The 25,041-nt window shown below is 51.5% G+C and overlaps 1 protein-coding gene across 2 annotated transcripts in view; it reads left to right on the forward strand.

Moving 5' to 3' along the window:
* Positions 1–25,041, forward strand: part of GNAO1 (G protein subunit alpha o1) — a 137,365-nt gene that overhangs the window by 68,664 nt on the left and 43,660 nt on the right. For both annotated transcript variants that reach the window (XM_075765361.1, XM_075765362.1), the window contains exon 4: positions 21,916–22,076. In XM_075765361.1, coding sequence (XP_075621476.1) covers positions 21,916–22,076 — 161 coding nt within the window. The remainder of the gene's footprint in view (positions 1–21,915; positions 22,077–25,041) is intronic.

A 25,041-nucleotide genomic window follows, 5' to 3' on the forward strand; every position in this document is an offset into this window, starting at 1 on the left:
AGCAGAGTATGGATTTTCTAACAGAAGCCGTAATTGCTACATTTGACTTATCCTCTCGAGTACGTGGAGCCCATCTGGGACAGCAAGAGAGAGATGTACCCTGAGCTTTCCCCTGCATCTGCTCGGCTCTCCAACACCCTGCACTCCTCAGTCCCCCAGAGCAAAAGCCCTTCTGGTGCACCGGTCTCTCCATTTATGTGGCTCTACTTTGTTTTTATGCGAGGCGTGTATTTGCATGAGGCTCAGGCAGCCTTTGTTCCTGGGGGTGCGTGTCCCGTGGAGATGCACCCAGTAGTGCTCCCCTGTGTACGTGCTACTCGGTAACTTAGGAGAGTTTCTCTTTATCAGGCTCCCCAGGAATGTATGAGGAATGAATGCAACTTAGGCCGTCACAGCGGTATGTTCCCCTGACATTTCCTTGGAAAAGCGTGACTGCTGTGTGAACTGCACGGGGGAAGAGCTGGCTCGGGGTACAGATACATCCCTGGTGCTGCCTGGGGTGCGATGTTACACACATCACTCTGGAAAGTAACGTGCTGTTGGGAGCACCCTTTCCCTCCACCGCTTCTTCGTCATCACCTCCAAACCACCTACTTCTGCATAGCTTTCGCCTCCCTTTTGAAACTTCATCCCAGGCTAGATTTCCATCAGCGCCTTCGAGAAGAAGGGGCTGCCAACCTCGCTGTCACCCCATGTACATCTCAGATCTACACAACCGCCCCTTCCCTCCCACAACGCCTGGCACCAACTGTGACCAGGGGACCAGAGCAGCCCGAGAGCTCTCCCCCTTTTCATTTTGCCCATCCCACCCTTGAAATGCAGTAGATGGAGAAAGCATGAGGAAAGGGGAGCGCGTTTTCTTTCCAGTGACACGCAATGGCATCGCCACTGCAATACCAAAGGATGAAGCCGGGGATTGCTTCCTGTCCCCAGAGCAAAACCACACAGGTGCTGCACGTGGTTCTTCACCCTTGGGGCAAGATACCTGTTGCTATTTAAATGCGTCCTATCAGCGAAACCTTCGCGATGGATCATTTAGCACATGATTTCTGGTCTTCTTAGCAGAAGGAGCTATTCATAAGCAGTTACCTACAGATTTATGGGTCTGCAGAGGAATGTGTCCACAGTCTCTGTAAGAATTTAACCTCAGCGTAGCGGTTGTGCATGGGGAGGGAATGACCACCAAGCCCAGCAGCGGCAAGTGGCACTTGCAGCTGGAGGTAGCTGGTTTCGTGGTCTTCTGTCACTGTTCAAGGATAAACTTTCCTTCTTGCTGTCTGACACGAACACGCTCTGAGTGATGGACAGGAAACTGGTATTTTTGTATGTTTTAATCATCAAAACAAATTAGAGCCTTTCCCCCCCCCCCACCCCCCGCACATCCAAGTGAATGGATTTAAAAACAGCTCTCCTTCCCGTAGATGGAAGGAGCTGAGCTAATGCCAGCACATGCACTCTATCCAATTTTATTTATTTCCCTGGAAGTAATTTTCGGTCTAAAAATGCAGCTTTCTCAAAGTCCCACAATTTTCAGGGAAATTGGTTCTGCTGGAATTTTTGACAGTGAAAAGCCAAACAGAACAAGTTTGAATGTCTTCATTTTTGCTACATAGCAATAGCAACCCTTAGCTGGTAAGTGGAAGTGAGAGAAAAATTAAAACGAAAGGAAAAAATTAAAGGAGGCTATTTTGTCATTACTATAATGTACGTATTTGATACTGCTTAAGTGAGAGAACTTAATACTATCTAAACGTGGCATGGAGACAACCGCCTGCCAAAAATCTGCTGGCACATTTGTTTTGCAAAAACCAGTGTAACTTCTCGTCGTGGCACAGAGGAGAAACCCCGGCATCCAGCTGGCTCTGATGGACACGGGATTGGCAAAGCCGAATAGACATCAAGTGTCAAAAAAAGGGAAAAAAAAAAACCCCAAAACTTGAATTAGCATGAACATCATCTCTCCCTCCACACCTAAGCTGGTGAGAGCGAGGAGTGATCACCTTCTTTGCAAGTGTTGACTACAGTTCCTGGAAGAGGCTGGTGGCACTGGAGCAGGCACCCATGGTAGGCAGTGTGAAACCAGCCCCTGCTCCCCTCCTCTGCAGGGGGGGTCCTGGACGCAGTTCATGGTTGGCGCCGCTTGTTTCTCCCAGGAAAGCAGATCCTTCATCTGGCACCTGAGCCTCTCGCAACGGGCTGCAGGCATCTTCCTACCAAGCATCTGTCTCCTAGTCCTGCGGATGGACACGCTCCAACCTTCATCTCACGCGCTGCCGATGCCTTCGCTTGATGGAGGAAAGCTCTCACGCAGACACAGGAGGAGCGGAGGAGCAGGCTCATGGTCTCTGACCCTCCTTTCGTGGATGTTAGCATGAACACGAGCAATTTCACCAGAGTTGCAAGCCGAAACAGGACCCCTCCACCTATATACTTTTCAGGGTTGGGGATGTTCACTGGAGATGCTAGAGAGATGGGGAAGGTGGAAAGTGTCGGCGAAGAGACAAGAAACATACTTGGGAGGAAAGAGAGAAAGATGAAACAAGGACTGAAAGCAGGCATTTATTGTACTTCTGGAAACGCTTCTGAGCTTGAAAGCATCTGAAGTATGGGAAAAACTGAGCGTTGCTGTCATGGTCCCAGGAGAGAGGGGCACAGTTCTTAAAGCGTGTGAACTTCAGAGAAATGCAGTCATCTGTTAATGGCTATGAGGCTTCTATTTTATTTTATTTTTAATTAAAAGAATGTTTTGAATTTTTCCCACTAGCTGTCTCGTTACATTTTCTGATGTAGTCAGAAATAAACTTCTAAGAAGGACTGGACCTGGAGAATAACTCAACGGGAAAACACTGCCGAATCTCTGAAATTAAGCTCTCTGGGACAAACACAGCACACAGGGACATCGGCGCAGTGGAGTTGCACCCGGAGGGGCACGAGACATCTCTGCGATGGGCAAGTTACCCCCCAACTCCCTACCTGGGTACTTGGAGGATACCCTGAGTGCCTCTTCCAGGAGGGAAGAGCTTGGCATTTTTCTCTACTGCGTGAAATGCCGTCTGGTCGGCGGGGTCCGCTGGGAGCAGCGTGCCTATGCCGAGACGTCAGTAGCTTTCCACTTCAGCTCCGTGAACACGATTCCTGTGCATAACTGTCTGAGCATCTTTACTCTCTGAAGATCCCTGTGATTTCAGCCGCTTCCTTTGACGATATAAATAATATGGTCTATTCTTAGCTCTCCAGCAGTATATTCTAATCTTTAGCTAAATTCTGCAGAATTTTCCATTTCAGGTGTTTGGGCTTCCTGAGGCAGCCTGCTGCTACTCCCATGCTTGGCATTATTCCTTTGATACATGATCTGAAAATTCAATTATCAGACCGATTACCGATTTTTCTAAAATTTACAAGGAAAACATTAAAGTTTGATTAAGTGAGAATTCCCACTGGACTGATCAGCAAAGAGACCAAAATTAAATTGTGTTTTTAATAGCTTTGCCATCTTGCAGCGCACGAGGAATATCTGAATGGGAAAGCCTGTTGCCAGAGATCAAAACTCCGAGCGCTGAGTGGCAGAAGACGTATTTCACTCATGGTAAAAATTAAGACATGCTGCTCAAAGATGCCTTTCCAGTGGCACTGGACCGAGCGCGTCACATTAATTATACATGCGGTTGAACTTAAGCGGAAACAAGATGGGGTCCTAACCCTTCGGCGTTACAAGGTGCTGAACAGCATCACGAGGAGGAGCGGAGCAATAGCAAAATAACAATTTCTTATCTGGATCAACAGCGAAATGATACGGCAGCGTCGTGGCATGGCAAGCCGAGAGAGCCGGGCTGCTCCAGGCATCGCTTAGGTGCCTCGCGACAGGACTAGGACAACAACGTCCATTGTGGGCACCTCCGAAATACAAGTGAGGGTTACTGGTTGTGGAGCACACGCGCCTACAAGATACTTTTACAGGCATACAGGCTTGTCCTTTATCGCTGACTGTCTTACGAACCCAACTCGTTATGGGCAGATAAACATCTGCCTAATTATGCCCTCCCAAAGGTCGGACTGACATCCTAAAATACAGCACTTGCGCAGACAGTTCATTTGCTTCTGCAATTTGCAGGTGTAAGAAAAGCAAATTCATTTTAAGCGTTTGCTTGGGGAATGGATGAATCGGTAAAGGACAGAGATGCAGATATATACAGTTGCATCATCAATTAAATGTCTGAAAACAGCTTCGAAACTCAGAGCCCTGTCAGCTACCGGTGTACAAGCTTAGTTAGAAGGTGCAGGACCTGTGCAGGGTCTCGTGTGGACCTTGTGCCTTCTCTGCGTCCTTGCAGTACCCAGAGCTACGTTTCCTAACAACGGGGCTGAAGATGAGGATTTGGGTGCTTTTGTGTAGTGATGTCACAAAACTGTTTAGGGAAAGTAGGGAATTTACTAGGGGGGGTTGAAATGTATGAATTTGGTGAGGGACGTGGACATCAGGGGAACAGAAACTCTTTCCATTTGCATCGTGGCAATCGGTGTCTGGGTGCAAGGACCTATAATTCCCCCCCCAATTTTCCCCACCCCACAACATCGAGGAGTAAGGAAAAGCACAGAAATACCTTTTAACCTTCAGCCTCCATCAAATCAGAACTTCTGGATGCGGCGCACTAACGGATAATGTATAAGCACTTCGTGCTCTCCCCGCCTCTTCCTCGCGCGGAGGGGTTAATGAGTGAAACGAATTGTGTCGGGGCGGGGTGGGGGGGGATGGATTCCTTTGGAAAGCTCTCCCCTTCCAGAGCCTCTGGATTCATCTTTCTTAAATAAACAACACTTCAGAAATCTTTTGGAGTGTAAATAAGTCAGGGCAGCAGCAAGAAAGCAATTGCCAGTGAATAATTCGTAGAGCTGCGTGCAGCTGGCCCGTCCTCCTGGGGCCAGAGCTGCTGGTTGGCAATGCCCTGTTTATACCTTGTTGATCTCGGCGCATAAGCTCCTTCATTTAAAGATGTTTCCATGATCCCCACTCATTTGTTTTTTTTTTTCCCTCCACCCTCCCTCCCCTTTTTTGAGCTGTAATAGCCAAGACGCAGTTGACTGCGAGTACTTCAAACAATAACCTTCTGAATGATTTAGCAACACAGCTCCTTCAATAACAGGTTCCTCTTGGATGAAATACATTCATATTTATGTAGGACAGAGGTTTTGGAATGCGATTAAATTTACATGGCGAGCTGGCAGAGTAGCCATCTTCATCCGATACAGAGAGAGGGAAAAACAGCCTCTTCACAGCAGAGGGAAACATTTACAGACGCAGAAGAATCCTGCCAGTGTTCATTACCCCAGCTTGAGATGAGGACAGTTAACAGCAAAATGGAAAAGCTTATTAAATTACAAGTCCATCAGGCTGGCCTGGCGGGGTGGGATGGGGAGTTTGGTGGTGTAGGTTCTGCACGGGCTTTTTTCAGTTGATTGACAAGCCCCTAATGTTGGAGGGGGTTTTGTGCGGCTTCTCTCAGAAATGAAGAAGGAAGAAGAGGGGAAAAAACACCAACTTGCTGAGGTGCGGTGAGGGTGGGTAGAGACACCACATCACACAAACGCTGGTTTGGGGACGGGCGGGCAGGTGAAAGTAGCATGGCTAAGGGTGAGGAGAGGGGAATCGGCACTCCCACGGAGGAAGCGAAGCTCGGTCCGGTGCAGCGGCGCTGGGCAGACAAGGGGACCAGCACCTGACACTGCAGCCCCAGAAGGATGCTCGCTGCGGAACGCGCTGCCTTAGGAGTTCATTACCCCTAACCCAGCAACGTGCAAAGCTTGCAGATGGGTTTTGAAGGCTAGACTCGCCAGACCCATGACAATAAACAGAAATCGGGTTGACACAACATTGCCCGCTGTAGATCATGTCCCCTTCAGCTGAGGCTCCAGAGGAACAAGACAGACTCATCTCTCGAGGCTTCAGCACAGCGTTAGCTATGGGTGCGGCCAGACGACTCCTAGTCCAGCCAGAGAGCAGAAGAGCTTTGCACGGAGCGAAAGAATGAGCCGCAGCCCAGGTGGCGTGGGATGCAGCACAGGGATGATGGGCTGCGACAGAGGGGAACATGGGCACACAAGTGGTACGTCCCCGCTCTACCTCCCGTGTCAGGGCCGGGAGCAGAGCTGCTGGAAAGCTCTTGTGCCACCTCCCCATCACACCTCTGCGCTGCGGAGGCATTCGATATCGGGTCAGTCGCCGACAACGACCATCCCACGTGTATTTGCTGTGTCCGGGGCCGGGGGAGCACCGCGCTGCTTCCAGCCCAGCCCCGCTCTCCTGCCCCGTGGCACCATTCCCCAGCAAGCCAGCGCACCAGCCGCGCCGCCGGCCTGGCGTCACCCGAAACGGCAGTGCCTAGGGCTGCCCAGCGACACGGGCCAAGCCGGGATCGCTCTGGCACGCTTTCCAGCGAGGAAGGGGAGCGTCAGAGGAGGGATGCAGGGCTGCCGAGCACACAGCACCCTTCCCCACCTCGGGGCTGACCTACTTTTCCCATCGACGTGAGGGGCTCGGTGTTGGCAGGAGAGACACAACCCCGAGCGGCCGAGCACCTGCGACCTTTGAAGCACCCGAGAGCAGAGGGGCATTTACAGCGGCGCCGGGGCCGACCTCCAAAGTGTCGCAAATTACTTTTTGCCTCCTTAAATATGGTGTCCGTGAGCTCTAGACATGCTGGAGCAGCTCCAGCCAAAACAGATAACTTAGTGTTATTCATTTGGCAAAGCACCGTTTTCACCTCCCGTCCTAAACTCTTGCACGTGGTGGTAAGCGGGCTGTTCAGTCGCCCCTGCGTGTAACCCCAGCGGCAGCTGCCTCCCGGCCCTTTGCGCGGTGGTGGCTCCGCGGTGAACCAGCGGTTTGCACAAAGTTGTTTGGGATCCGAAGCACTACGATCTCTTTGTTAAGCTCACTGGGCTGTAGGTGGCAAATAACTGCAGCCATTCCCAAATGGCCTCGAAACATAGCGGCCGCAGAGAGGTAAATTAGTCATTTTATGCTCTACATACGTAATGTCAGTGCTAAAAATGAAGAGATGGAAGAATGTCCTGGAGAAGCGGATCAGGATGCAACCAAAAACGAACCCCATCCTCATCTGGCGCGGAGCAGCGGCAGAGCCAGCGCGGCGATGCCGGTTTACACCCGCTGCCGAGCCGGTAACGCAAGGATCGCTGACGGACCAGCGTTACGGGAGAACGACCCATACGATGCTTGAAATATTTATCCTGAAAACCAACAGTCTCCTCTCGTTTCCGACCAAGCAGAGTTTGCAACGGAGGCCAAAAAGATGATTCAAACATGCAGCCCGCTGAGGGGCCCGGGGGACGTGAAAGGCACAGCGTGAAGCTTTTCTCCTCGGTGTGGGAAATAAGGAGGGGAGAGATAGGAAGCTGGCATTGCAGAAAGGAATTTTCCACCCCCCACCCCCCCCCAAAAAAATAAAGGACTAACAAGTACAGGCCGTGGTGTGCCTTGGGAGCGATCAATGCGGCGGCTTTCCGACGCAGGCTAAGTGAGGCAGCAGTAACGCGGACCGGGGTCGGCGGAGCTCGCGGCTCTCGTCCTGGGATGGGCAGAGCAGGAGCCACTCGGAGCCGACCGGTCCAGCCGATGGGTATTGTATCCGTGGGCTTTGAGCTGGGAACGGAGCCTGGCACCGGGGCTCTTTTACTGGTTTGATTAGCTCCTTTTCCTTTGGCAGCTGAAAGGACGCTTGGCAGCACCAGGGCTTCGCATCTTGTTGAGCTGAATAGGAGGGAGCCGAGTTTTGGCAGGGACAGAAGAACGTGCCGCTGCTCCACCGATGGCCTCCTCACTGAGCGCCGTGGCTCGCAAGGAGCTGCGGAGAGTGATGGAGAGCTTTATTCTGGTAGGCAAACACGGGTTGGAAATGCATTTCCAGCTTGACCTATCACTCTGAAGATACCAGCTCGAAGGGAAGTTGAAAGCTTGACAATTTTTGTCTGCGGAGGAGATGTGAGCGCGTATTGTCCGCCCCTGAGCTCTGGGGCTGGACGCCAGCCTGCGTGTGTGTCCGTCAAGAGCGAGCAAGTGAGCTAAGCCATCTGAAGCAGGAGGGTGGCACGGAGAATTAAGGGGCAGGCAGGTTTGCAGGAAGGGGTTGGAACGCCCCGGACTGCTCAGCGGGTGCTCAGCACCTGGTCCTGTTAGGACCGAGGGTGATGGCTGTATTGTCTCCTGTTCATGCCTCTTGAAAAACTAAAACAACATGAAAAATCGGTCAGCATTTACTCTGAAAAGGTAGCTGGTCACCCTGCTGTATTTTAGCTCTAATTTATTCTGTAAATTTATTATAGCATAAATCAATACTATTTATTCATTCAGACATAATGACAAGACTGCCCGTGCAGATGCCACTAATGACCCGAGCAGTGACATTTTTAAAGACTCCTAGGTGAGAATTTTTAACAAGCCAATAATAATGTATCCTGCAAAGTCTATTTTCTCTAGTCTCTGTGCCCGAGCAATGGGATTTTCAGGGGCATTCGTTGTTCCCTATTGCTAACAGTCGACAGCCGAGCTCGGTGTGACTCAGGTTAGGTCAATACCAAGTGCTTTGGAAAATCCAGATTAATATTATGAACTATTTTGAGAGGCAGTTGTACAGAGGGTGGCACAAACTACGCAATATATATGTCATGTCGAAGTGGGGCTGAGTGCTTTTAAAATGTATTTGCAAGTGAGAAGTTGATGTGGTCTGTGGGAATCAGTTCCCGTAGAAGTGAAGTTCAGCAGCGTGAAGATGGAAGTCACGGCGGCGGAAGGTGATCCAGGAGCAGCGCCAAGGGGTTTAGGGCAGAAAATTATCAAGGGTACAATACGCCTGGCGCGTGCTTGTGAGAAGGAAGAACGGGGGACAAGAGGGTAAAATGGCTGTACGGGTTTTGATGCAAACCGCGGTCCAAGTCCCGTGCTCTCCTGGTTCTTAAGTCTCGTCCCTGCTGGTCCATCCCCAGGCCCCAGGAGCTCCCAGCCGTCCAGGCTTGCCCCCACCGAGTGTGTCCCCTGGGAAGAGGGGGAGCGGAGTGACACGTCAGCCTGGTTGTCCCCAGCTTTTCCAGCAGACCCTGCATCCCGCAGCCAGGGCAGGCTGCCGTTCGCCCCGAGAGCATCTTCTCCCAAGCCGGGGCTGGGTGACAGACCGGCGCTGCCCGTCGCGTGCCCACTCGTGCCTCCCCGCAGGCAGACTGAGCTGGCTGGAGGCAGAGACAACCCTCCGTCTCCTCCATCGCTGCCCTGGGCAGGGCGACGGGGGCCAAATTCCAGCCTTGCTCTGCCAGGACGATTTCAGAGGAATTCCCTGGAGTTAAGCTAAATTAAAAGCATTTCGAGGAGGGGGAGTGAGAAGCAAACCTCATCATCTCAAAACCTGCTCAGATAGAACTCTGCTTGGCATACCACGATGAATAATAAATAGCAGTCGTCCATCCATGCGGATGGATTTGCTCTGCCCACAGCAGAGGGTGTGAAAAAAAAAATAACGCGAGGGGAGCATTTCCCAGCAGCTCTCCCTCTGCAAACCTCTTGCTCGCGTGGTATTGATTGAGAGAAGGTACAAAGGAAAGACATTAGTTAAATAAAATGTTTTAATATCAGGCAGGACGTCAATGGCTGAGTTGTTCATCATCCCAAAGAGTCTCTGAGGAGGAGAGGGAGAGCGCAAGCCCCAGGCTGGCTCCAGCCCAGGGCAGAGACCGGCACCAACACCCCCCCCGAAGTCCTCCATCCCTCCATCCCCCCAGGAAACACCTGGGCTCCCTCCTCCTCCCCTCCTGCCCGTGGCATGGTGGAGCTCTGTGTCGGTGGTGCTGGGGAGCCGGCTCTGGAGCAGCTCCTGACCCAACGCCTGTCGCGTTCCCGGGCCATCCGTGCCACCTCCTGGGACACGGGGGGAAAAGCTCCGACAGCTCACTTGGCATCGTGATCCTGAGCTTTTAGGCGTTCCCGTGAGACACGAGGGAGAGGAAAGGCAAGAGCAGGGTGTCTGCAGGCAAGCGTCTCGGCGGGCGCTGGGGAGCCTCTCCCTTCCCAATCCCATAAATGATCTCGGGGGCGTTTTACTGCGGCAGTCACTTAGAGCAGGGCACCGTGCACGTTAGATAGCTCCACGGTGGATCCACAGACCTGCCCACCCACTGTCTTCAAAGGGAGGGTGCTGCCAGGCATGGGTGTCACTCGTGGGACATGGAGGGCAGAGGGGTCTGAAGCCTCGAGCCTGGGCAGCTACCTCAAAAAGCCCAAAGAGCAAATCCATCCTTGCAGCCGTAGCGAAAAAAACCTCATTCTGCAGCTTGGATTGCACCCGGGTATTCACATACTTGCACTGGAAACCTAAAAACACGAGTGAAAACGTGTTTCTTACTTAATGGGAAGAGCCGGAGGGATGCTCCCGTGCTCTGGCACCTCCCGGCTCGCTGCCCTGTGGCGTGGAGGGCAGGAGGCAGCTCCGGCGGTGGGAACCTGGGGCGGTTAAAATCAACGGCGTGCTGCAGCCCTGGCCGAAAGGCTCCCGGGACCCAGGAAGGCTCTGCCTCCGACAATGGATTATTTTTAACTAGCTCGAATCTTCAAACCTCGTAGCTTAAAAAAGGGGAGGGGGGGAAGAAAAGAATAGCTGATTTGTGCAAGCTGCCCTGCTCCCATGGAGTCGGAGGAAGTGGTGCCGTGCATGTCAATGGGGGCAGGACTGTGCTGCTCCTGAGATGAATTGCACCCTGCCCCGTTGCTGCTCCGTGCAGCTAGTCCTGGCTTGCTCAGCTTTGCTCTTTCCCGGCCCCCCTACGAACACCCCTCCCTCCCCGATACACTCCCCAGCAGATTTTTGTTGTTGTTGTTGTCATCGAGCTATTCATTTTCCATAGGCTGCCTTCATTCCCGTGGCCTTTTGCAGCTAGGAGACAAGATGTTGCCTTGGAAACAAAGCCCCTTAGATGTTTGGAGTCTCTGGGATTGCTCTGTCTGCTCCCGAGTACTTTTAGGTTATTTTTATTAACCACACAAAGATGCAGCAGGCTCGTAGCCAAGGCAGAAAGTAGCCCTGGGAGGCAGAGGGAAGGCGAGCGTCTTACTGGCATCGCTCGCTCTGCTGGGGATATTTTTTTTAATTTTTTTTTTTTTTTTTTTTTTTTTTTTTTTTTTTGCAATGCACCACGGGCTGAACGCCTGCGAGAGAAATGGCATCTCCGGAGAGTGCTGCGCACGCAGGGCTGCTCCTGGGGCTGGGGCTGGCTGCAGGCAGGCAGGCAGAGCCGCAGTAGCGCCACGGAGAGAGAGGATTGCCGGGAGAGAAAAAAGGAAAAATAACAGAGAAGGGAAGGAGGAACTAAGAATGGCAGACATTCGGCTTTGTAAACAGACCCCCAGCCGGAGCTTTGCTCCTGGCCGGGTGGCTGGAGCGTCCCAGCTCCTCCTGCCCCAAATGCGTCTGCGGGAGAGGTCTGACCCCTTCTGCCGGGGGGTGAGAGGCCAGGCTGTTCCCGTTTCCCCGTGTCCAGAGGCATCGCTGCGTGACGCTGCCAAAGCCCGATTCCTCCATGGAGAACATTGCAGAGTAGGCTTTTACTCCTTCTTCTGCAAAGATGTATAAAAAGAAACACAACAAAAGCTGATTGAAAGAAGCTCCCTAATCCCCTGCTGGTGCTTGAAATATTTCCAAGCTGGCAAAAGCATTCCAGAAAAAAGCGAATATATATTATTTTCCAAAAACACTGATTAGTACGGCATTAAGCCTATGCCTCATGTCAACACGGTCCTCTGCTCTGTAGGACCACGAGGGAGGAGGGAGGGCTTCCATGACTTGTCAAGCCAGGGAGGCTGGCAGAAAGAGAGGGGGAGCAGCGGAGGGGAGGGAAGGAAGGAAAGCACTGGAATGGGATGGTGGGCGAGGACCGGCAGCGTCGCACCCACGGAGGTGAACACTGCCGGGTCACGGCCACGGAGAGGTGGGGGTGCTCCCCAGTACCAGCAGAGTGTTTTCGGGGAGGATCCACCTTACATTCCCCACATGTATCACGTAGGATTACACACAAGGGAGCGGTTTCACTCTTTTGTGGCATTTTCCATCATAGCTGAGCCTCACAGATGCCCAGGCTGGCAAGATGCTCACAGATTTTCTTGTCCCTTCTGGTGCATCCCCACCGAAGCGAGGAAGTCTGCCTCATCCTCACAAGTGTTATAAACGCCGAGCGCTTTTTTCCCATTGTTGCTGCTTTTCCTTGTCAATACTACGTGATGCCGTGGTTACAGAGATGTAAGACTAATCCAGCTACGGCAGGTTATCGGCTTTTTGATTTTGACATTCTTTGATGCTATATTTGTGCCAGAAGAATAGATAATAAATACACACAACAGCATCAAAGATTTCTTCCGGGCCCCCAGCCTATTTCTGCCTGTCCTTGTTAAGCCGTTATAAAGATATTTCTCTGCCAGCCTCTTGTTTTACAGGCTATCTTCTCATCTAATGCTGCACCTGAGGTCCCATTTGTCCACTGTCTCTGAAAGGAGCAGTTAATAAAAGAAAGTTCCTGTTAATAGCCCTGAGAACAGCTTTCCCTGGAATAGCAATGCTCACACCCAACCCACCAGATGCCTGATCCTTCCCCTCCCCATCTCTCCCTTTCCCTCTTCTCCTTCCTCCTCCCATCCTCACCTCACCAAAGGGTTGGGGAACTTTCTTGACGCTGTTGTAAGGAAAATATAGGACAATTTTTCTCTGCAGCAACCTGAAACTATATATAAGCAAATCTGTTGGTTGCTCCTCCGGTGAGGAAGGACTTGCTGGGGGTTAGTCTCCATAACCCCCGCTGATCGAAGGAAAAGCTCCTCTGACCCTCTTACAAGCACCCGAGTCTTGATTTTGCTGGAGATACAGCAGCACGGGAGAGATTTCCCTACAAATCTGTCTTTCATCTGCTCTGAACTCTGGGGACCCTTCTCAGCGGCTGCGGACACCCCGACCAGCCGCTTCTCCAGCTCAGCCCCATCTGACGCCACTTCCAGTCCCAGCAGAACCTCAACCAAGTGCTGCTCCTCTCCGAAATCCCAGTCCTCCCTGCAGAGGGGGGTTCCTGGGCAGCTGGAAGTTAAGAGGAAGGGAATTTAAACGAAGGTTGTAGTAGTAACAAGTCACGGGCAAAACCTAAAATGACCGCAGGTTTGCACACTTCCATTTGCACGCTTCCATCGCCTCTTTTTATAGAGGTTCCCCAGAAAATATCGACGTGCGATAGGGAAAGCTGGGTAAAGCAAAGCACTGCCGTCTTTTCAGAGGTCCCTCTTCCCAGAATAATTCTTCTTTAAAGAAATAAGGGAAACTAGCTTAAGCTTGCAGAAGAAACTCGGTTCCCAAAGAGCCCTCGCTGCCTGGCACGATGCCCCATTAATTAATATTTAACCAATTGCCGGGACAGCTCTTAAACAACAGCGCCAGCATGTCGTCTTGCCCTAAAGGTGTCGGACTTCACGTACCTTGTTCTGCTCCCGTAAAATCCAAGTCAAACCTAAGGAAAACCCCTTCGTCCGCACTCAGCAGTGGTCATCTTGTGAGATGTTTGGTGAAAGGGCACAGGACTGAAAACCAGAAAATTTGAGGTGGTGAGAATCCAAATTAAAACTTCAAATAATCAGTGAACGAAGGACTCCTGATAAGCAAGTTCTTGTTCTATTTATTACTAGACCTGGATAGAAAGGTTTGATGAATGGGGAGTTTGCAAAAAAAAAACAACAAACCACCCGACAGTCTAAAAGAAACTAAAAACATTTGTAAAATCAGGTCAAAATCTACAGGTAGTCATGGCCAAGAGGAAATTATGTGAAAATTTGGATAATTTTTCAAAAAGGTTTTTCATTCCTGAAAGGCCAAACTGGTTTGTTTTCATTCATTTTCTTCCAACTTTTCATTTGGAAACAATTTTCATTTCAAAATTGACCTACATTTAAAATAATAATACTGCACCCCCGAATATCTCAAAACGAACCAAAATATTTGGTAGACCTCAAGGAAAGTGCTTTGGCTGTATGTGAAATTAAATTTTTCGGAGGATTTTGGGGTCTATGGGAGAATGCAGGGGAACATGTTCGATCCAAACTGATCTTTCACACCACCTAATTTGTTGGTTCTGCCGCCAAGTGGAAAATCCGGTATTATTTGGCTGCTGTGATACCTGCTGTCACACCGGCAATGCAAGAAATAATTTTGAGACCCCCCTGCCAGGCAGAAGGCTTGGGCTACGGACACCAAACCCAGCAACCGCTGTGTTAGTGGAGAGCAGTACAAAATCCCTACCCAGACATCCCAGTTATGGGTTACAGAGAAGAAAAGAGGCAACGGGGAGCTGAAATTTAGCAGGATTGGGATGACGTGGGGGGGACTTTTCCACTCCACTTTGTCTTCTAAGTATGTATCTTCAACACAGCTCACCAAGTAAAATAAAATGAAATGGGGGGGTCTTTCTGATTGAAACACCGTCTCTGCCTTCAGGGACAGATGACTGTAACCCACAGACTTAGTCCTTCGTCGTACGAGGCACTGATAAATCTGCCTGATTAATTGCAGAGTGGAGATTAGCACCCACCGTTCAGCATCAAGCTCTGAGCATTAAACTAATTGCTAGGTTCCAGCGCTGCACGGCTTCCCAGTGGGAAGGCGCTGCCCTATAAATCATCATACATGAGCAGCAGTTAGCCAGAGATGTTAAAAAAAAAAAAAAAAAAGAAAAAATCCGGCTTTGTCCTGGGAATACTCCCACCGTAGGGGCTGGTTTCCCTTTCTGTTCCAAAGACAAAGCCCCTTTCCTCCCATTGCGGTGGGAAAGCTCGGAACGAAGCCGTGTCCCCTCTGCCCTGCCACCCTTACGCAGTCGCCCGGCGGGATGTTGACGTGCAAAATCTTAAAAGACATTTGAAGAGTGGAAGATGTGCAGCCTAAAGCCATCGGGAATTCCCTAAACCTGGAGCGGGTTCCCGGAGTATCGCCGTCCATCCCACTCAGCCGTCCGGTTGGCCGTGGATGTAAAATAGCCAGTTCTTTTACAAACGCCCCGAGCCGATGCAGTTTCCCCAGTGCTCTCCGGCTGGGGGATATCGGGCATTTCCCCGCTGTCTGCTGCGACACCAACCACTCCAGTGCCGTTACGTTTTAGGGACTTTTTCCCAGCAGAGGGGATTTTACAGAGAAAAGAAGGGCAGTAGGCTGCAAGATTTTGTTCCCTCGTCTTTACGTGTTTCCAGCCTCCTCCTCAGCACTTCCCTGCAGAGCATGAAGCCATGCGGCTAATGTCCCCCATCTGTGACTCCCTCTCTCATCCCCTCCCTGGTGGGCAGCGCTCTCTGTGCCTGCATGGCCCGAAAGTCGTCGGCAAGGGATGACGCCTGGCTTTGCGGGTCCCCTACCCAGCCCTCTTGCTCGATGCTTGTAGGACAGAGGACCCATCCTACCCTCGGAGGGATGCTGGTGGGGTTTGCCATGGCTCCCGGTCCCCCAGGGATGCCATCTTCTTGAATTAGAAGTGGCTGGGACAGAGTGATGTTTTCTCACCTGCTGCTGCAGCTAGTGGGTCAGGACCTATTTTGAGACCATTTAATACATGCTTTCTGGCTTTCCCATCCTTGCTTGGAAAAATCAGGTCAGCTATCCACCGTGTTTGTCTCGCCCAGCTCAGGAACTCTGTTGAGCTCCTCAAGAACAGGGGAGAGCCCTACGATTTTGTAGAACAAAGCAAATTTGGGAAATTACTTGCCCTTCGGCAGCATCCCTCTCACAGGTAGAATTCTGTGGTTTGGGTGGTGGGGTTTTTCCACCCGTCTGGTCAGCGAAGCACTATTTCCTGCAGGACGTAAGGCTGTAGGAGCTCTTACAATGGTGGTGGCCAACTGGCAGCCCGAGGGCTTACTCCAGTCCGTGTGTTACCCAGCCCCTGGATTGCCAGACAGTCAGTAGTCCAAGCAAACAGAGAATATTATTGTACGTGTGTTGCAGGAAGGGAAAAGAAGTTTATACCCACATAAGAGCTAGCAAATTTTATTTGCTCAGCTGCAGTATCATAGAGAATGGGTGGGAATAAAAGTAGCACCAAACACAAAGCAATTGGCCCGCTTTAGAGCCGTAATAAACTCTAACATCAGTCCTGCTCAACGTCTCCCCGAATAGGAAGCAGCAGACGGAAAACACGGCAGTAACGAGGTTTCAGGACAGAGATCCTAGACCAAGTACCAGACGCACAGAAGTTTTTTGGCCAAGACAGTCAGAGGTGACGGGACCATCTTGGCTCCAGAAGGCTATGAAAACCAGGGCTTTACTAATTGCCAGACAGCACAGCCTCGGGAGGGGAGATCTGCACGTCACTGCGGCTGTCGGGTTATGTTTTCTGTACAAAACAGCCCGTCTGCCCGCGGACAGGCAGCAGCCCTTTGGCGTTGTACCCAAGTCAACCAACCTTTTGTGAGCTGTTTTACATGAGCAGGGTAGAAGATGGCTAGCGTGACGCTGGGGAAAGCCAACCGTCTCTAACTTAATTTGTAAGGCTTAGCTTTGCTGTGTGATGCAAATCGCTAGGGAGCACTGTGCTGAGCTTCGCAAGGGTGTAAAACCCCCCTTTCCCAGGCCACCAGGGTCTGCGTCAGGAGCTTTCCCGATCCGACGCCGACCAGCGAGTGCAGACAGAGGGGATGTAGTTTGGGTGCCCACCTCGTGGTGTTCTCTAAAGGGATGGATTTGAATAAGCCACTGGATGGTTTTTACTAGCTCAGCGCCTTCCAGGGTCGCTCGGCTTGCATGCCCAGCAAGCCCAGTGGCAAGCAGTGGTGGGAGGCCTCGGTTAAACGTTCTGAAGGTGGGTGGAAGAGCGGAGGAGGAGGGGAGAAGGTTGTCCCTGGTGCGATGCACAGCAGCTGCTTCATGCCAGACAGATTTCCACAGATTGAGAGGTCAGCTCTGAAACACAGATGTGTGAGAAAGAGAGGGTGAGTGAGGGGGAGAGTCATACATGTAGCTATTTATTCAGCGTCTACAAAAACTCCTGTGGACTTGGAGCTGGGCCCTGGATGTCTCTGGAAGAGGCGTATTCACCAGCTCTGCTTTGTTTCCAGAATTCATTCAGGCTGCAAATGCCGTGAAAATAACCAGCTTTTGCTGTGATGCAGCCACGCTTCGGCTGGGAAGCAGGGTCCAGATCTCTGAGATGCTCTTTAAGGAGGAGGAGGAGGAGGAGCAGGGTTTCAGGTTATGAGCCATGTTCTGCCCCCAAGTTACAGGACCTTGTTTCTCACTGGAGTCGCAGAGGCACCCACCACTCTGCCCCGAGGTCAGGATCTGGATCCCGCAAGCAGGTCCCCCTCCAGGGACGTCCTTCGTGGGTGCTGGATGCTTTCAAGACATCCGTTTCCCCCCTGGTTCCTGGCCGGTGATGGCCACTACTCTATTCAGCCGTGCACTGGGTTATACAGGATCGGCTCACTGATAATTAGTACCGTGCCTCTGATTTGTCTTGCACCGCCAGCAAACTGCGATGCTCGTCTTTTCCCCCCACCGCATGAGTTTTCTGAAATGTTCTGAGACGCAGCTTGGAGCGCAACCCGCCACCAAAGGAAATTGCCCCAGCGTTAACCTTTGAGATAGGCTGAGTGACAAGTATGATTAATCAGAGTAAATAACAGCAAAAATGATATTTACTGGGATTTAGTTCACCAAAAGGAAAGCACGGTACAATATGACACACTAGGTCAGCTCTCCTGTGGGTGTAAGTCAGTGCAGCTCTAGAAGGTTTAGCAGATTTGTACCATATAGCTTCACACAGGGCTCTGCCTTTCCCTTAAACCCTCCCCTTCCACAAAACTATTCCTTTTGGGAAAAAAAAGAAATTAAAAAAAAAAAAAAAAAGAGTCTCCTAGTTGGTGTCTAGGCAACTTGAAAGGATCGGAGCCAGGAGTTACCCTGGGATGGTCGGAGAGATGGGAGCCTGAGCCCCGCTGCGGTGCATCTCTACGGCAGGCAGGGCAGGAGCAGCTCTGCCGGCACCTCCGCGGGCACAGGTCATGGCTGGTGGTGAGGAACGAAGAATTAGGGGTGGTCTGTATCGACGTGCTGGGAAATAGCTTGCTCGCAGAGACAAACCTGACTGCCAGAGAGCCCCTCTTCCCTTCCAGCGAGGTAACAAACCCACTGGGCTACGCGGCTGTTGCAAAGTCACGAGTTTGCTTGCTGAGCACAGCCTGCGTGCTCGGTGACAGTGACATATGGGAGACAATTAAATAACTGCGGGTATGTCCAGGTTAGTGAGAAAACAGATCCCCTTATGAGCGGGATTTATACCGTGTGTCTGGTGCAGAGGTAGACGCACAGCACGCTGACTTCCCGCTGAGTTTACAAGCTTCTCAGTCACTTCTGCCCACGGATTCCACCGTCGTGTAAAAGCCCACCCTGCCCCGGCCCTAAGAGCCCTCCCCGCTCCCCGAGTGGCGTGGAGGGTTGTTTTTTAACCAAGGGTTATTCGGTCTTAGAGCTTGACGGCTGAGGCCCGGAGGCACAGCTCGCCATCCCAGGGTTTCTGAGCTCAGCTGTTGCCCCAAGCCGAGCCCGGGCAGTCCAGACCTGCCGCTGGAGATGGACACGTCCAGCGCTCGGAGGCAGTCGCCTCGGGGGTTGGGGTTTGACCCGCCGTGGACAGGCAAGCCGTTGGGAAGTGGCAGCGGGACGCACGGGAAAGCTGCGGTAATGGGCTGGGACGCTCCCACGGGATGAGAACCGGGCTGAAGGAGACCTGCCCAACTCCTCGCCCTCCTCCCTGCCGGCTCGTACCGCGGGATGGAGACGGAGCAGCTGGGGAACGGCAGAGGCAGCCATGGAGGAAGCAGCCCAGCACCATTTTGTGGCTCCTTCCAGCAATCCCCGGGGCAGAGCGCTGCCTATTTTTAGTTCCCGAGGTAGCTGAAATACCACCGTGATACTCATTAACAAAACCCCCGTCGGATGGGAACTGCGAGGCCGGGGGGGGGGGGGTGAGGTGACTGCTTGGTCTGGTTTGTTTTGCTTTGTTTAATTGCTGGCTCCAGCGCAGAGGCAGAGCGTGGCGGGAGGCTCGGCTCCTCTCACCTCGGGAAAAGCGGGAGCGCCAGACCCGGGGGAGGCGGGAAGGGAAAAGTCAATCAGGCAGTATTTAAAAATCTACCTGCTGCGCCCAGGGGGGGGGCTGGAGATTTTAATGTCATTCCCAGCTTGAGGTGCAGCCCGGAGAGTGAGAAAAGAAAGGGGCATCTTCTCTTCCTGGATCCTTAATTGCTCGTTAAATCATCTCACAAATGCCTGAACTCCTGGATGGCCCCATGCTCCTTGACAGAGGGGCTTCATCCTTGGCAGGGGGGAGGAGTACTTTTAAAAATACTCCTTTCACCTGCTTTTTCTGCGCCTACAAAACTGAGAGTTCAATGGTTCACCCTGCAAAATAAAACCAAAGTCTGGAATATTTTTATTACCATTCAGCAGGAGCAATAAACTTCCCTACCAGCCCTTCCCCTGCTCCAGCCTGTCGACTCTGGGTCTGCTCCGCAGGCAGCTGCCCGCACTGTGGGCAGGGAACCTCTCCCATCCCCAAAAAGGGACCTCCGGTGACTGCAGAGGAGCATGGCCCAAAATAATCCCCTGCCCTACGAGCTCAGCAGACCTGATAACCACAGCCGGAGATGCCTGCCCCAGGTCACTCCCGTTCTGCCCCGTCATCGCTCCTCATCTCTGTCTTCTGCTCAAACCCTCTTGCCTTGGATCTTAAATCACAGGGGACTGCCACAAGTCTCGGTAGCGGAAAAAGCGAGGCAGCTATTTCCCAGCACAGAAAATGGGACGGCCGTGCCGTTCCCTCTGGTGCTTTGCAGAAAGCAACCTGCAGTTAAATCCGCACAGCTCAGAAGCAGCCCAGACTCTGCCCGTGACGGCTGGAGAGCTTCAAATGGGCTTTGCCATCAGATGGACAGATCTGTGACTTAGACCCACAATCCTCCCCCAGCAGACAAGATAACATAGGAAAGGTGTCCTTCCTACCTGATCGAAGGTACCGGATGCTTTTTCTGCACCGCCCGTGCACAAGTAACAGGGCCACGCCAGACCGCAGCCCCGAGTGGACTGGCCATTAGCAGGTTTCGTGCTAGGGTCCATGGAAAGAGCAGAACTGCAGCTCCAGCGGGGCCGGCAAACCGTACCCATGATTTATGAATATTCACTGAGCTCGTGAAGCACTCCGGGGCAGAAAACAAGCGTTTGAAATTAACTGAACTCTTCAAGGTTCTTCATTTGTCTTGGCTTTGAGGTGTGAGTCACCAATACTATTTCTCCAAAACGAGCCGAGTCTGTACAGAGGGCTGGAAGGGTTCCTGGGCACTCAAATAGGGACTTAAGTATTCTGCAAGAAAGACTTCATGTTCATAAAGTCTTCAAAGCATAGAGACTCCACCCCATTAAGTTTTATGGGATGGCGTCTCCATATAGCACTGCAACTTCTTCAGCCCGTAAAGACTGGGTGTTCAGGGCACTGGAGTCTCTTTCGCTGAAATCTCCTGCACGCCCAACTGCGGGCGGCTTATGGGTCGTGAGATGGGTCGTGAGGGGTTGTTTGTCCGTGGGTCAGCGACAGCAAAGCACGGGCACTGCCTGCCAGTCCCCTTTGCGAGACTCGCGTTTCCGCTCAGTGTTTGATGATTTAGACCAAACGCCCTGGGAAGGGCGAAGATTTCCACCTGCGTTTCTCCAGCCATGGGTTCGATCTAGCAGACAAGAGAAAAGGCCGTAACACAAGGAGGTTGTCTTCACTAGTTTGCTGTAAGCACACAAAAGGAATAAGAGCTCCTCTTTTCCACTTAATTGTAACTACAATAATTGGGTTTGTTTTGGCTGGTAGAAATATGAGATTTTTCCAAAATTTTCAAAGCAACAAAAGAAAAACTCTGCAGATTAGCCAACAGCCCTGGGGTTTCGGGAGTCTGGGGGGGTGGGGGTGGGAGATCCACTTACTGCAAAGCAAGCAGAGGGGGTCTCAAATTTGGGTAATTTGGGTGTCCTGCATCGCAAATGAGTGAAGCATCAGCCACTGTGGACTGTTACAGTAGGGCTGAACTCGGCTATTCCAAGGCTGTCTAGACGTTCCCATCCTAAATCTGAGATGTCTTCCGGCCCCGAGTTGTGTCAGAACACTATCCTCCAGGAAAAGTTGCTGTTCCAGCAAATCACATGTTTCTCACCAAAAAAGATTGCGTCGGAACACGGCCAGCTGGCCCTGCCCTCGCTGCCATACTCCCTAACCGCAGGAGATTCCTCTCCCTCTGAGTCACAAACCGCGACAGCCGGCCACGGTGGTCTGTGTTCACGTGAATCAGCCCCTGTAGCAGGGGCTCGTAGCAAAGGACAAGAATTTGGGAAAAGCAATAAACCAGCATCTGAAAAAAAAAAAAAAAATTGTTTCTGGAGCCTTTCTGCGGCCCTTTGCGATACAAACAACGGCCCCCGCTTCTGTGGGGTTACACAGTCGGTAAAACAGGTATCACTGCAGGGTACGCGTCACTTTACTAACGATTTTAAATATACTTGTACATATATGAATTTCCTTCTGTTCCCAAGAAGCTGCGCACCTGCGCAGCGCCGACTGGTTTGTCCGCTGAATAGAAGTGTTTGTTGGCGTGAGGTGGGTTGTACAAATAACCTCTTTCCTTGTGGCTTCCTTGCTCCATCCTCCTTTTTCCCTTCCTGCTGGGTCATCCGGCATGGATCCCAGAGCCCCGTCCCGAGGAACGCAGCCTCTTTACTCCTGTCGGCTTGCTGAACTGTTCCTGAAATCCCTGGCTCCCGATTCTGCCTGGAGCATTTATCTGTGACCTCTCGTTTCTCTCCTCTGCAGGCCGACGCCAAGATGGTCTGCGATGTCGTAAGTCGGATGGAGGACACAGAGCCCTTCTCTCCAGAGCTGCTGTCAGCCATGATGAGACTCTGGGCAGACTCTGGGATCCAAGAATGCTTCAACCGGTCCCGGGAATATCAACTTAACGACTCGGCCCAATAGTGAGTATCCCTGTCCGTAGTCTCTTGCGTTAAGAAGCTGCGTTTGGGCTTGTTAGGGTTTTAGCTGAAGTTAATGACCTCATAGCAGTGGAGATGAACGCGGTTCTGTGTGTCGCATTCTGCTGCACGGCAGAAAGGATCAGGCGGGACATCCGCGTGCCCTCTGGCCGGTCTGGGATCAGGTCTGTCACCCCGAGGCTGGGTTCCCAAACTGATTGTCTGAATCCATGGCTTTGGTTCGTCCTGCCGTAAGGACGGGACGTCTACCCGTCAGCGGCTGCTCTGGCTCTGAGGAAGCGTTGAGTGCTTCCCCGGTTTCAGTTCAGCCCCATTTCTCACGGTAATTCATCCGATCTGCTTGCCTCCACCTGGGCAAGGAGGCTAAAGCTTTTCATCCCGTAATTTCAATCGCAGCGGCCGTTGCAGCCAGACAAAATGTCCCCCTGGCCCCGTACTGTGTGTTGGGCAGCAGTCAGTAAAATGTGGTGAAGTATAAGCAGGCACTGAGCGATGATTTCCCCAAACTTGGACTGTTTGGTAATCAGAGAAATAGAGGCTTCCCCAAACGGCGACAGGGGAACGCTACATCCATGCTCTTGGCTTTCACGGTATCCCTTGTCAACGAGTTCTCCAGCTGACTCACACACTTCTGGAGTTGTTATTGCGTGTTTGGATTGTCTGGCACCTCTGCTTAGGTTTTTTCCTGGCTATCTATCAAAACACGGACCGAGGCACCGGCGTGGCTGATGGGTTTGTTCCGTGCGGTGGGTCTGGTAGTCCTCGGTCTGCGCCAGCCCCTCCCATCCAAGCTGGCAGGGCAGTTAGGGAGCGCGGGATTATTTCTGCTCTTGCGGTGCTGCAGCAGAAGGCGAGTGATGACACATCACTTGGCATTGACCGAAAAACCAAATGGGAAACCTGCAGATGTGTGGTTGGTGTCGCAGCATCCTACCCAACCATTTCTCACCGCGAACGACTACATCTCGGTGATGATCCTGGCATTATGCTGCCTTTTAATCACTGCTAGGTGGACATCCATGTTTAATCTATATTTCATTGCCTGTAGTAGCAAAATCAGCCTTCTCTTGCCAGCAGTTTCTTTTTTTTTTTTTTTTCCACAGAAGAAGGGTCTGATGGCAAAAACATACCTTTAGAGATATAAATTATATAAAATGCCAGTCCTAATTGCATTACAACCTTGTGGAAAATTCTTCAATTGTTTTAAAGCCAATTACCTTGAGGAAAGTATTTTGATTTTTCTTCCATGCAAGACAGCAGTTGAAAATAATAAGCATAGCCCTCCCAATGTGACCAGCTGCTGGGCAATTCATCAGCGAGAGCTCTGAAACCACAAGCAGTTTCTAGACGTCCGCTGAAAGAAGCTCTGTGCCGTGGTATGCACAGCGATACCAACGTGCACCAACCGTCGTGCTATGGCTGGACACTTGTTTTCTCCGGGCTGGATCAGATGGTGAAGCTGAAGATGACAAAGTCCTTTATGTTTACGGACCCGCTGCCGTTTAGGAGCCTCTGGTGGTTCCGTCACCGGGAGCAGAGATGCTGTCACGGGGCAGGGGACTGTAACGCGTCCTGCTGCACCTCCAGGCTCTGATGCCATCGCACCAGATGGTGATGCAAGTGAGAGCTCAGTTGGCACTTATTCACGCCCAGTGGACTCCCAGTGAAAAGAGGCGTATTTTTCATTTAATCCTCCAATGCTTTGGGGTTGTTTTCTTCTGCATGAGTGAAAGATTGGAGACGGTTTTCTATTTTCTCCCCCTTTCCACCCCAGGAAAGGGCTTATCTTTATTGACACTGATATTGGGTTTAAAACACAGCAACTACAAAATGTGGTTTCATTAGGGCTGAGAAAAATAAACTCCGGGCAAGAACCGAATCTGCAGCTCCCCAAAGTTTATAAAACAGCGATGGGCACTGAGTTGGACAAGCATCGCTCTTTTTTCAGGCTTCTCCTGGTGTTAAGGCACAGGGACTGGCGCTTTGCTGGCAGGAGGGAAGTTTGCTGCAGGAGTCGGCGATCACGCTCCAGGGCTGCTCAGGACATGTTGCAAAGCCCAAAGGCACCGAGGGAGCAGGTCCTGTCGTGGCCAGCGCAGGTGGGACCTTCAGGAGTGGTCCAGGCACTTCCCTTCGCCCCAGAAACCACCGGCTGAATGGCCTGAACGCTCTTCAGACCCCCCCCTCCACTGCCTGGCTAGCTAAGAAGCACCTCTTGGGCTTCTCCAGGTCAGTGCTGCCATTGTCCTACATTGCTCTTCCAGTGCTGTACCTTGAGTTTTTTTAAATGCCTCGAACAACGGGCCTTCTGTTACAGCCCCTGGGAGACCAAGTCACAGGCTGCTCCACAGCCTGCAAGAGCTAGCAGCACGGCTCTTATTAGACTGTCATTAATTTCACTCAAAATAGATTTAATATTTTGTATTAGCCTAAACAAGAAGTGAGTAATAGCTCTTCTCTCCTACCGAGGATGGGCAGGAGCGCATCGCTTTCTGCTCTCCCATGCGTGCCTGCCTAATGGGGTGGACTTCTCTGCAAAGCTTTGCTTCTTTTAGGCTCTAAAGTCAGCCTGTCCTTAGCAAGGATCTCGTAGCTACTGCGGAGGAATGGTAGAAAACAGCACTTTTCCAAAGAAAAAAACCACGACCGAGGAAGAGGGGAGGTTCAGTAATGGACAGCAAAAAGTAAAACCGTAAGGACAGCAAGAGAACAGAAGAGAGTAAGATGTAGCAGTTGGTTCCATCTTTTTTCAGTACTGCATTTTTTTATCATTCCCTAAGGCAAATTTACGGGTGGGTTGAGTTCCACATTCCTAATCTCTTGATTATGTTTTTTATTCCTACTTTGTCTCCTCTTCCTTTCTTGTCTCCATGCCTAGGAGCTAAATCTACCTCTGATCATCAAAGAGTCTGGGCACTGCTGATGTCTTTTTCTTCTCTAGCCAGTT

This window comes from Balearica regulorum, chromosome 13 (assembly GCF_011004875.1).
Source record: "Balearica regulorum gibbericeps isolate bBalReg1 chromosome 13, bBalReg1.pri, whole genome shotgun sequence".
NCBI lineage: Eukaryota > Metazoa > Chordata > Aves > Gruiformes > Gruidae > Balearica > Balearica regulorum.